At 32.3% G+C, this 13,620-nt stretch overlaps 1 protein-coding gene across 2 annotated transcripts; it reads left to right on the top strand.

The window, feature by feature from the left end:
- The first annotated feature begins 621 nt into the window (after window positions 1-621).
- Window positions 622-9,799, top strand: LOC132743737 (uncharacterized protein DDB_G0271670-like). Of its 2 annotated transcripts, XR_009627611.1 has the most exons (5): window positions 622-1,056; window positions 4,217-5,192; window positions 8,328-8,400; window positions 9,042-9,458; window positions 9,492-9,799. XR_009627611.1 is itself a non-coding variant. In XM_060732298.1 (4 exons), exons 1-4 carry the CDS (start codon window positions 999-1,001, stop codon window positions 9,045-9,047), a joined length of 1,113 nt encoding a protein of 370 aa, XP_060588281.1. In that variant the 5' UTR covers window positions 622-998; the 3' UTR covers window positions 9,048-9,799. The 2 variants fall into 2 exon arrangements, 1 of the variants encoding a protein (XP_060588281.1); XM_060732298.1 differs by having other exon boundaries at window positions 9,042-9,799.
- Window positions 9,800-13,620: the final 3,821 nt, after the last annotated feature.

Here is a 13,620-nt window from a genome sequence, read left to right as displayed (position 1 = left end):
ATGCTTATATTAAGCGCCATGATTATTTACACAAGTGTTAAACAACAGTTATCGTCGTTACAAACCCTAATTTAGAATAATATTCTTTTCTTCAGGCCATTAACATATAAATTCATTGTGGCCGAGGGGTTTGCGCGCTCGCTTAGGAAGCGAGAGGTCTGGAGTTCAAATCCAGTTAAGACAACTCTTTTTTTTTCAAATTGTTTAAGTCAAAAACTAGTAAACATTGGATTGAATATCAGTGTTGCAATTAGTCTTATAGCCAATTTACTACAATTAAAACGCTGGAAAGCATTGGTGGCATTCTGAGACCCAAACAAATTCAGCGCCATCTGTGCTTTGATTTATATATTGATTTCATTTAAAGTTGCTTTCCGCTTGAAACGTTTTCATAAACAGTCGAACTACGCACCCATCGATCCGATATCTACCCTTATATATAACTATATGTGTACAAATAAATAAAACGTTTTTGTTGAAAGCGCCAAATTGTATCAAGGTCAATACTTAATTTTTGTACAACGCGTAAACCAATCGATTTTGTGCTTGAGCCCTGTTTGCTTTTTGTAATACGCACAAATCTTTTGTCTAGTCTAGTACAAGTGTTCGTTATGGTCTAATATAGTTACCTTTTACATGGTTTAAATGTTGCGCTTGATTTACTAAACAACATCTTTTACTGTCAAACACGCCAAAGCAATTGAATTATTTGTAAATACCACTCGTAAATGAATCACTTTAAACAAATATATTCTTTATAAACATATTTGCTGTATACATTACTTTTGTCCACAATTATAAATGATCGTTATGGGCTAATATAATTCGTAACATTTTATACATGGTTGAAATGTTGTGTCTACATGGTTGAATAATTTATTGCGAAACAGCAAATATGTCATTCCTTTATTTAGTTAAACACATTCGGTAAAGAAAAGCGGACACGTGGGTATTTTATGGATGTATGGTTTAAATGATATGTGAATCTTTGTGTGACCATGACTCGTTATTTAGCTCAAAGTTTTATGGTTTATCTTGTGATATTGCTGTTGACAGGTAAAAATATATTGATACTTGTACCTAAATTTATATTGTAGATCATCTTAAGTGCTGAATATGTGTTCAATATTTTAAGGATTTCTCTTTTTTCAACAGAGAATCTAGCGGGTACCGTCCGAGTTAATGAATTATCTGTTTTGTTTAAGATGACTTTAATTAAAGGCAGATTTTCTTTAATAAAACGAATATTAACCAACTTCGAAAACTAAGCGAAATTGATCCATTTTTGAGGCCATAATGACATTATAGTAGTTATGAATTGATTTACCAACATAAAAAAATTGTGTTAAAATATTTGAATAAATATTCGTGATAATATATAATTGTAAAACTTTAAACCACACCCCCTTTTAAATTTAACAAATAACATACATATATACACAGATTACACGCCATTTTTTTTTTTTTGAAGAAAAGAAAGAAAATGACATTATTTGATATATAAAATTCATTAACTACGTATGATTGGCAACCTTCTGAAGATTCAACTTAATAAATGACTCTTGAATGTATATATCACCTTGTCGTGTTCCACTTCTAACCTAACATTTCTACATAAACGTTTTAATGATCTTCTTTAACAAAAATGTAAACTATGTATGTTAAACCATGCTGACAGTCAGTCATTTATTTTTATACATGTATACATATACAAATAAACCATAAAACATTTTATGACAAACACAATCATGAATGTTGACATAAAAGCAAATTGATCATAAAATCTTTAAGAAACATTAAAATCCGGTGTGAAAACCACAGACCAATCCTTTCACATTTGTTTCTTTGTAATGCGTGTAAATATTATCTCATTTTGAAAATAAAACTGAAAAGAAGCTTACATTCCTGCTTTATTTGCCCTTTGTGCAAACTAGTGTGTGACAAGAAAATGTTATCCTTTCTTACATATATCGAAATGGATGATGTAATTCGAAATGATTGAAATGTTTGATATAATTAGAAAACACTAAAAAGAAATGTATGATGTAATTACAAAATACTATATCGAAACGATCTAAATGTTTTTATTTAATTAGAATATACAATATGGAAATGATCGAAACATTTGATTTAATTAAAAAAACTATATCGAAATGTATGATATAATTAGAAAATACTGATATAATAAGAAAATACTATATTGAAAGGTTTGATATTACTTGAAGATCCTGTAACACAAACTTTTTATGGTTGGGTATTATCAATCTGTTGCTCAAAAGAAGATATATCAATATTATAAGTTTCAAAAAACATTATTTAAATAAAGGGAGGTAATTAGAAAAAAAATCAATACAGTCTAAGCCAATTTTTACAATAAAAACTGAATTAATTAACTACAATGTTAAATTATGTGTAATTAACATTTGCTGTACATATTTAACTCATTCTTGGATTTTTGGAAATTGGTTTAAAAGAATGATTATATACAAATATTTATATAAAACTTCTATTAAAAGTTATTACAACCATAATTACAACATACAGGATCTTTAACGTAAACTTGCTATTTTATAAATGAGCCGCGTCACGACAAAACCAACATAGTACGTTAGCGACCAGCATGGATCCAGACCAGCCTGCGCATCCGCGCAGTCTGATCAGGATCCATGCTGTTCGCTTACCAACTCTATTACAAGTAGAGTAACTGATAGCGAACACCATGGATCCTGATCAGACTGCGCGGATGCGCAGGCTGGTCTGGATCCATGCTGGTCGCAAACCCACTATGTTGGTTTTGTCGTGACTCGGCTCATTATTGATTTACAACTACCATTATGATGAGTCAGTTTAGTCATAGATGAAACCTGACTATTATGAAATTGATCTATCGATCACTTACCTACCTTCACATAAAATACTATAATTTATGCATAAATGGTCATGAGTATAATATCTGTAAGACCGAGGGAAAAATCTAAATAGTTTAATGATATATTTCTATAATCTCATATAAGCAACTTAAAGAACATTTATAAAATTACATTTCACCTTAATTCAAATGTGATGACTTTAAACAGATTGAAATACAGTGTGGTTAAAAGGTTATTTTTTTTTATATAAAGTAGCATTTTAATAATGCTGCGCATGTCCACATGCATGTTCATTCGATTTTACACGAGATTTTTTGCGCACGTCTAATTTAATACGCCATCGAGTTTTCCCGAATTATTTTTAACATCTGATATAGCATTTCAACATTCATTAGAGAAAGCTTCTCTCAAAGTCTACCTTGAATTGACAATTATATTAGTGACTTTTTAATATGCTACTTAACCTTATAAATCAAGTTACATGAATCAATCTATTATCTACAGAGTTTTTATAGATCTCAAGATGTAGAATAATTCTATAACTTGTACATGTTTGTTTAATTTCGTGATAATAGATAATAAAATATTTAAGTCAAACACGCCAAAGCTTTTAATTAGATCGAGGTCAATAATTTCTACATAAGACCCGCAAATGAACCAGTTTTGGGATAAATATGGCTAATATATTCTTAAAGCGTATTTGTATTACACAAAGCTTTCGTCCGTTTGTATTCATAAAAAACGTTCTGTGCCAATATAGCATGATATTAATGTTGTGTTTGAAGGTTGAATAATTATTCTATTGCGAAATAACAATTCAGCTTAAAACAGCAAGCGGGCCAATTAAATGGATTCTAAAACGAATTAAAACTGCATCCGGGTACACGTATTTAGGCACTTAGATATTGTTTGGTAGAATGAAATGACCATGATGTGTATTATATTTCATCTTGTAATATGGCTTACGTCAGTGGTACTGTTGCATTTGTTTTCCTCTGTATTTGTGAATTTAGATATACTTATACTGGTAGGGGTGTAAAGATGGTGTATGTTGGCAATGATTGTATGTGTATTTTCTAATTTAAAAAACTTCTAATTCTAATTTAAAACTTCTCATATCATCAAAAATTAAGTTATAATATCTTCCGCATTTAAAATATGAAATTTAACAATCAATATATTCTATTTGAGTGTACTGTAGCATGAAAAATTATATATCAAAGCAATTCTTTTTACATGCATTTAAAATTGCATTAATAATTGTCTAAAATGTCAGGATGATTCTTGCGTTATTATAATGTAATGATAAATAGCACAAATTTAACGACTTAACCAATCTGATCCAGGTTTAATCGCCCCTGGAGATGGCAACAATGAAACATCATCTTCAGATGCAACAGCTTCCCTATTGGGACCGTCAACAACTTCAACAACTGTGATGATATCTGCAAGTTCTACACTAAAGCTTTCATCTTCAACAAATGTCATAGCATCAACTGCAGTGGCTAATACAGGAAACTCTTATACGTCTACCCTGGCCAGATTTACGACATCTCCAATATTAGACACAACGTCAGTTATGCTTTCAAATTTATCAATTCAGCCTTCTTCTGCTCTATCGGCATCTACTTCTGTATTAGTTAATTCGAGCTCGTCAGTAATGGCAAATTCCTCCGCAACAAGCGCTGCATCGCAGACTGGTAATTTAAAAAGTAGCTCTACTCAAACGCCTGCACTTTCTTCATCTTCATCACTGATAAGTACATCACCAATAACAACGCAAATATCTACAAATAGCTCTGTACCTCAGTCTCAAACTTCTAACTTAATGAATACTACACAAACTTCCGAAGTGGCTGTATCTTCATCAGTAACTGTTTTACCAGTATCAACCAGCTCAGTATTGGTAACATCTGTCTCACAATTATCTTCCACTATGTCGGAAACAACATTTTTAACAACTTCGAGTATATTACAGCCGTCTTCAACGGAAGTCATTAAACCAACTTCATCAAAATCTACCTCTCGAAAGAGCCATCTAATATCATCATCAACCGAGTCCAGCACAAGTTCATCATCTTCAAGCACGTCTTCAATGTCTTCATCTATTTCTGATTCAATCAAACCAACTTCAAGCTCAACAGTTACGCCTTCGTCAAGTGCGACAACACCATCACCGAGCTCTTCTACAACAACGGCAGGAAGTCATCATGCTAAGACGAAGAAATCCGGTCCATCTGCCGGAGGGAAGGCTGCCATTGGAATTTTCGTCACAATCTTGATACTAGCAGTCATTTTTGGTGTACTCTGGGCGAGAAAGAGGTAAGAAACATTTATATATTTATTGTTTACAATGTATATTGAAGTATTTCTTAAATATGTCTCTTTCTTAAATTAATAGTAAATGTTGGTCCAAAAGATGAAAATAACCGATTATTCAAACGCATTTAGATAGTTAACTAGAAGTGATTGGTTAAATGATAATTTACATATATAAATCAGAGACGCATTATCAAAATATTGATCGCTGTACCGCTTTAAGATAACATAAACGTATTTTGCTTCTTTTTAATCATATGATATAGATCCTGTATGTGGTAATTAAGGTTGTTACCACACCTAAGTGAAATTTTATATATGTACTGTATATAATTATGCTTCTAAAACAATTTTCAAACATCAAAGAATATGTAAAATATGTACTGCAAATATATGCATTCATTTTTTATTGAAAAATTTGACTTGGACTTTATAGAAAATAAATTTCTAATTACCTCCCTTTATTAACATGAAATGTAAATTCGGTAATATCTTTACAAAAAAATGCTTTTGCCGGCTCGCCACGGCGAGCCGGTATTACGTTAGGATTTTACTTAGAAACAACCTAAAACTCCGAATCCATCCAAAAAATTAATCTAAGCTTGGCTTCCAGCTTTCTACAAAATTTATCTGTCTGGGCTGGAATCCAAAATAATTAAGCCAATCAAATTTGATCTTACATAGCGTCAAAAAACCTTCAATTTTCACGCCATTTTTAAAAAGGAACAAGTATTGCTTTGAGCGCAAAGATAATTATGATGATAAAATATTTGTTTTCATGAATTCCTTTCAATAAATCATATTTACACTGACTTTTGATTTAGCGATTTCAACTATTTTATCTGTAGTAAGTTAAATAATTAACAATTAATTGGTTAATTAACATAAGTGTACATCTGGTTCTGTGCATATTTTCTTTTTCTTTTTTTCCGGTAATTTTATCCTTTCCGGTATTTTGTGTATGTATTTATTGGGATATACTATTCTCCGGTCCGGTCGCTTCCGGTCTCTCCCGGTCTATTTTGACCGGGATTTACGAGACTTGAGAACTTGTACAAATCAAATAATCATGCCCCATGAATCTAAATTCGCCCACACCAAGAGAGTTCTTCAGTAATATATTCCTGTATAGAACTTGTGTCTGTCACTCATTCCAATACTAAATAATATATTACAACATAACTTTGTATAAAGAGACATCTTTATGAATTCTACCTATCTAACATTTTTTGGTCAAGGTCAACAGGCCATACAGTAAATGTGCATAGACATAGGGACTTCATTCCATCTGTTTACATGCATCTTCATATATACTCATATTTCCCTTTGTTAAACTGAGAGAACTGGCTTCCGTAACTTTATATGTCACTTTTATTTTGATGTTCGCTGAAGTCTCTTCAGTTGCAGAACTGTCATTTTTACATTTAAACACACCCCTAGAATGAAATTACGAAGCGAGTCGCTACTAGCTTTTTTAAAAGCTAACCTTGTTGGAACTTACAACAGTGATAAATCTTCATTTGAGCATTATATTAATGATATAAAGCCATAAAAAAAACTTGAGTTACAGGACGTTTAAGGAAGAAATGTGATTATATTTTGTAAATAAGACCGGAGGAGTCTGATAAAGAGTCATGTCATCAACGTATCATGCTCATGATATGTTATTTTTGTTTTTGTACGACGTACAATTACCTGCAACAGCTTGCCACAAATTTGAATTTTTCCGGAAGCATTACTCTCGCGCTGTAATAATGAAGCAGCTAGCCCTAAACAAATCCGATCTGTCTGGTCATACTTTATATAGATATCTGAGAAGTTCGTTTGCATATTTATTGAATTTACCGTATTTTTGGAATAAAAATAGCTATCTAAATATGAACATGTTCTACTTTCAATACATTTATAATTGATAGTGTAAAATCAAAATTACGACAAGTCAGCGAAAAATGAACAAATCGATTAATTGTAAATGCTAAAACAAATATATGACGTTGTTAAAATTAAATTTGGGTTAATACACGGATAAGATTTTGTCGTCTGCTGTCGATATCCAAAGCTGTTTGTTGTTATCACTTTAAATGCAAATATGTATGATCTAAATAATTCATACATCAATCATTTACAGTCACCGATTTGTTTTGAAAATTGTATTTATCAATAAAATATTTGTAGTTGTAGTTGTAGATTAGACTAAAACGATCATTCATGAGCATAGTGGTTTGGTTCAGTAACCTCGCGAACATATTTACAAACATAATTGTTATCAGTTATTATTAGCATAAAATGGTTATTTTCTATTTACGTTTCAATTTATCAATTTCATATACAATATGTATGAAAAGTAAATGATAGATTTTAGCTTTGTAATTTTTGTGTTATATAAGATGAGAATCCAATGTCATTATTGGTATGTAATATAATGCTGATTTTTAAAGTAGAAATAGCCACGCTATCTTTTAACATATTTTGATGATTTAAGCTTTGAAAAACAAGCGATAGTTCTCTTTATTTCGCTTCTATGAAAAAGGATTAAGTTTCAGGTCACTTTTTAATATATTGAGCATTTATTGTCAAAGACAAACAATCAAAACGCTTTAGTGTAAGTAAATTTAAGTTTCAATGTGATGATATATGGTCATATCTTTTTTCTTAAGAGACACGTGCTCACATTCTTATATGATGACTAATTTCTTTTACAAAAATATAAGATAATCGGGGTACCGAGAAGTTACAAATCTATGATTTTCTAAACATAAAATGGAAATAATAGCAAGAAATTGCAATGTAGTAAATTGTTTTTGAGAGTTTGTTAAATAATCATGAAATAAAGAATCATATATATATAGTCTCTATCCATTTATATGTTACACATAATTGATGTGTGCATAGAATGTTTTATCTCAATGCTTATTGGTAAACTATTTTACGTTCGTGGTGACGATCATCAGAAGTAAAAAAAAGTATTTATTGTTTTAGTCTTAAAAATAAAGAATTCAATGTTCGTCGAGTTAAACTAAAACACCAGCATTTGTGTTTCTCTCACTTTTCCAACAAACAAAATGACATGTCATGTTCAGTAAATTATAATAGTTTATAACTTGTTATAACATTAACATGTTTTGATTTCATTTTCAGGAAATGGTTTAGAAAAGGGACTTCAACATCAACGTCCATACAATATAAAACATGGAAATACACGGACGATGCGGTAAATACTTTAAATAGTCTTGGTGACCAATAAAAATGCATTTGAAGTATTTAGACTGGTCTGTGATATAAACTTGGCTTATTGAGAATTTAGTTTATTTTACACTGACTGCGTTTTATTTTAACAAGCCTCATGTATGATCTCACTCCTTACCTTTCATTTTTCAAAATCAGGATCGTGGTCCGTCACAATCTTTATGCTTATTTTCATATAAAAAATAGCATGTGAGATTACCCAAAACTGTGGCAACCCATTAAATATCAGTAAAATTAATGTTGAAATCTAAGTCAACCGAGCGAGTATTCACATTTATTGTACACATTCTAAAAATATTTTTATTTTATTTCTATCACTGCTCTGACATGATAAAATTTATTGTACACATTCTAAAAATAATTTTATTTTATTTCTATCACTGCTCTGACATGATACAGAGCAAATGTGTTCTAGAAATGGTAGAATAAAAGTACCAAATATTCAATCCTTTTTTTAAAAGACCACCGAATGGTAGAATCATTTTACTTTTAATGCATTTCGACAAATGAAAAATTCAAACCGGCAGAATATTCTTTTACTAACATTCCGGTTAATAATTATTCTGGTCAAGCTTGTAATTGTCATTTTTTTCTTTTTTGTTTCAGTTGTGATGGAAGCAATTGGATTGGTGGAGTAGCTAGGAAAGATAAAGCATCATCATCATCAGTATCATCAAGTTCCTGTGTCTATATTTCCTTTTTGAACTTGTGTTATCCATCCTGCTTCCAACTTGGAATTGTAATTATTTCAGGGACTCTAAGTTCAAAGCACAAAAGTGCGTAGATGACGACATAGGCTATAATTATATACATTTATTATATAAAGTGCGTGCTGGCCTCGCTATATTCTGTTTGCAGGTGCGTGCACGCCTCGCTATATTATGTTAGCAGGTGCGTGTAGGACTCGCTATATTCTGACAGCAGGTGCGTGCACGCCTCACTATATTCTGTTAGCAGGTGCGTGCACGCCTCGCTATATTCTGATAGCAGGTGCGTGTAGGACTCGCTATATTCTGTTAGCAGGTGCGTGCACGCCTCGCTATATTCTGATAGCAGGTGCGTGTCTTTATCATCACTGTAGCATTCAAAGACTTCAACGCAAAGATGCTGCTCACAAACTTCAATATATGCTTTACTGACCTTTCAGTGTTGGTAGCAGGAATGACCAACTAATTATCACTTTTAAAATATTGTTTTATTGTTCACTGTTTTGACGTTTTGTTCGTCCAGATTTTATTTCGAGTGGTCGGAAATGGGAAGGGTCGGGCGTTATTGTTTTTGAGTCTTGTGTTACATATGCCAACAAAATGTGATATATTTTATTTAAAGTACGAAATAAAACAAAATCAAATAAATCATTTTAATGTGCCTCATTTGTTCATTCAGGGATTCAAACAATATTTATTCTCGGGTAATAGAAAAATATATATTGTACATTAAATAACTGAATTAAAGGTGGATACCTTATATTTTGTAAACTTAAATGTCCATGGGGAGAGGCGGAAGTTCGAAACCGTACAAATACTGAACCGGATAGCCAAGAAAGCTCCTTAAAGATTGACGATGAAATAGAGAAAATAAGAATCCCTAAAGAAAGCCCAACACGACAAAAATGAAAATGTTGCAGGCTCGGTTTAATTGAGCATGTTCATGGACGGTACTGTCAAGTGCAAACTACAGTCCACGCCCCCTAGCACCGGCTTAAGCAGAATTCAACATTTAACATGAATTGGTACAATTTTGAATTTTGAAACATCCGCAGATGTGTTCATTTGGCGGTTATCATGGAACCTTCAATGTGACACGTAAGTGCCATTCCATTGTTTGCCCTAAACGAGAAAACAATGGGCGGAACTAAATAAAATGGAATTTTGAAAGGGGATCAGAGGTTATGAAGCCTGCATATCACAGATAAGACGTCAAAGACAAATTTAAAAAGCAGGTCACATATCCTAATGGTGATTCAACAGTATTCAAGTAAGGAATACTGGAACCACCCAACAAGAAAATAGCCGAATAGAAAGAACTAAATTACCACAAGCACAACAATAATGTCGTGCTGATCGATCTTTAAGCCGCAAAAAGAGCAATCGTTTATTTGGTCTCTTTAAAAAAACGAAAGGAGAAATCTCTTTGTATCATGTTTAAAAACAAAGGTCATTGGCATGACGTAAAGTCATTCATTGTACAATGTATAGAAGCATAGTATTAAAAGGTCCACTATTTAGATAATAAATACATTATAATATGCTTTGTGTAACATCTGCTGATATCTACGCAAGAAACAATATTTTATATTAAGTATAATCATTATTTTCAGTTTGCTAAACACGATTATATAAAAACGCAAAAAATAAGATGCATTATAGTATAAAATACAAACACTAATACCAAAAATGTAAATGTGCCAGCCATGTATATCTTAATTAAGAGAAACGAACAAAAGATCTCCCGGACAAAAGCCGTCCCGTAAAAAAAATGACAAGGCGGACAAAAGCCCTCCGTGAAAAAGACAGGGCGGCAAAAGCCCTCCCGTGAAAATCAGTGGGCGGACAAAAGCCATTTTTGGACGGGAGGGCTTTTGTCCGGGAGGGCTTTTGTCCTACACTCCTTAATTAACCAAGGCTACAGGCATTACAGTTACTACACATGACCCATTCCATATACTAGTACCTCACAAAACGAAAAATATACGCTCCTCCGAAAACTAGATTCACTGTTTTCCTATAATGCATCCATAATGAACTGAAGTGACTTTCAATATGTTTGTATTTATAAGTACATATTGAGAAGAAAAAAAAAACATCATTAAATACATCGAGGGAAAGAATAAAAACTGGTTATATAAACTTAAAAACATAAAACAAAAGGTGTTTCAATGAATATACTTTTTTACAAGTGGCTTCCGCTCTTTTCAGAACTTAGTAGGCACGGACCCTGACATTTCATCAGCCATGCATGTTTTGAGACCAAAATAGAAAAACTTTTATGCAATGTTATTTAAAAAAGATCAAAATGTTTTGGACCCAAAATTGAATAATTGTGCGCTAACAATTGACATCTGATGTTTAGTGTTTCTCAACAAAGATGGAGAAGCCATTGGATGGAGAAGAACAGAGTCTACTGTTGTTCCCTTTTGACGCTGATGTTGACGCTGATGAAAACGACGTGTATCAATTAATTTCCCTACAAATATCAGGACAAAACAGTCGCTCTTCAGTATATGAACCAAATGGCGTTTTCACTGGCAATACTCACGAGCACCAATCATATCCCTGACTTTGGCTAATGGGCACAATGTATCCTGCACGCGTGTCATTTTAAAAGACTTGGTTCATTTGTGCTTCGATTATATTTTGATTTTTTTTTTTTTTTTTTTTTTTTCTTATTCACATAAGTATTGTTCATCTGAAATTTGATTGGTTGTCGATATGTCAGGGGCCTTTTTGTCTGGCAAAGAGCCCGAATCTCCGAAGGAATTTGAAGTTGATGTCTCTTCAATGTAAGCGGCTAACAGACTTTCGCCAATGCCACAATTTTGATTGGGGATGATGATACATTGTATGTCGTTGGGACGCGGTTTCTTTGTTGCTAATTGACGTCTAATGCTTCCGGAACTTGGCGGTCGTGTCGTTTCTTTGAAGCGATCCCCGCTCTAGCCGCTTCTTACGCGACGCCAACTGTAGTAACATGCATATTTTGTAGCGCTAGCCATCTACACGTACAGTACTGCATGATGCACTCAACAACTTTCCCTCAAAAAAGCATTGTTTCTATAAATTGTATTGGGCTATATGAATCTATACATTCTAACATTTTGTTGTGAGTTAAGTACATATACCCAACTTTGTTCTGCTAAAAGCCGTTGCTTTGGGGCGTGGACTTGATTGTGATTTTTCTATTTGTGTCCGTCCATAACTTTGTTATTTATGGATGAATTTTAAAATAATTGCAAATAATATGAAGTACACTGGTACGAGGTGTTTCGTTTGTATGCATGAATATGTAAGACATAATGACAATGTGTCGCGCGCATGAATCAGGTTCCTAGCGCAAAGGTCAAACTTGCTGTTCTAATTTCGTGATATTTTTCTCGTAAAAGTGTACGGATGTTTGTCATTTCTAGGTTATTTTAGAATAACTTGACATAAGGGTGTTGTACATGGTGACTATACGTGTCGTATGCAAGAATCGGATCTCCAGCTCAAACGACAATGGCACACTTGTGTTCTAAAGTCATATAATATGATTTTTTAAAGTTCGTAGCAAACAATTTTGTCATTCCTGGAAGGATTTTAAAATAGCATGGCATAATTTTTTGTTAGACAATATGATGACCTATTGAGGTCTCTAGTTCAAAAAAGGTCAAGATTACATTTTTGCGTCAAATGTCATGATTGTGCATGTTCTTCTTTTGTATACATGTAGCTTTGTTATTCATGGATGGGCTTAGAAATAAATATTCATAAATATGCTGCTTATTAAGACGACATGTAGTAAACAAAATTTAGTTATGCAGCCTAAAGGTCAAGTTCATACTTCAATGTCATAATTCATGACATGATAGTGCATGATAGTGCATTGATAGTCATGTCCAGTCAAAATCTTTGTCATTCAAATGAATGACAGATTTTGTAATAACTTGGCTTAAATACAAGTCATGTACATGTATATGGTACTTTAAAACAATTTGTGACGAGTGCGTTTAAAGATGAAGGCCACACTAAAAATTTAAGACTTTTAAGATATAGTTTCAGAAAAGTATATGAATGGATTTTTGAAGGAAAGAAAAACAACAAAAAAACCCGGTAATCAGGAAAAATTTTTCTCGTTTCAAACCTTGTTTGACAGGTAAAAAAGTTTAATGGAAAATTTGGGTATCAAAAAAGTACATTTTTACCCGGGTTGGGAAATGGTGCCAATTTTTTTTCAAATGGTAAAATCTGTTAAATTATTCATGGGTTTTTGAACAAAAAATCGAGAAAATGAGAAAATAAATTTTTTATTTTGTAATAAAATTTTTTTTAAAATGTGACGTTGGATTTTTTTAAAATTTAAATAATGAAATTTTTTTGCATTGCGCTTAAAAAAAGGAGTTTTTTTTTTTGTTGAGATAAACCATACAAAAAAAAAGGGCAGCAAATTTTTTGCAAAAACCCCCTTTTTTGGGCAAATACTTTGGTTT

This window comes from Ruditapes philippinarum, unplaced genomic scaffold (assembly GCF_026571515.1).
Source record: "Ruditapes philippinarum isolate M1 unplaced genomic scaffold, ASM2657151v2 ctg772_1_1_1_1, whole genome shotgun sequence".
Classification (NCBI taxonomy): Eukaryota; Metazoa; Mollusca; class Bivalvia; order Venerida; family Veneridae; genus Ruditapes; species Ruditapes philippinarum.
This window is presented reverse-complemented; position numbering and strand designations above follow the sequence as displayed.

What these genes read in the sequence shown, in the direction of transcription:
- LOC132743737 (XM_060732298.1), top strand. Translation starts at nt 999, where the DNA reads ATGACTCGTTATTTAGCTCAAAGTTTTATGGTTTATCTTGTGATATTG. An exon ending in TGTGATATTGCTGTTGACAG is followed by an intron (nt 1,057 to 4,216) that starts GTAAAAATATAT and finishes AATCTGATCCAG; the next exon opens with GTTTAATCGCCCCTGGAGAT. An exon ending in GTACTCTGGGCGAGAAAGAG is followed by an intron (nt 5,193 to 8,327) that starts GTAAGAAACATT and finishes TTTCATTTTCAG; the next exon opens with GAAATGGTTTAGAAAAGGGA.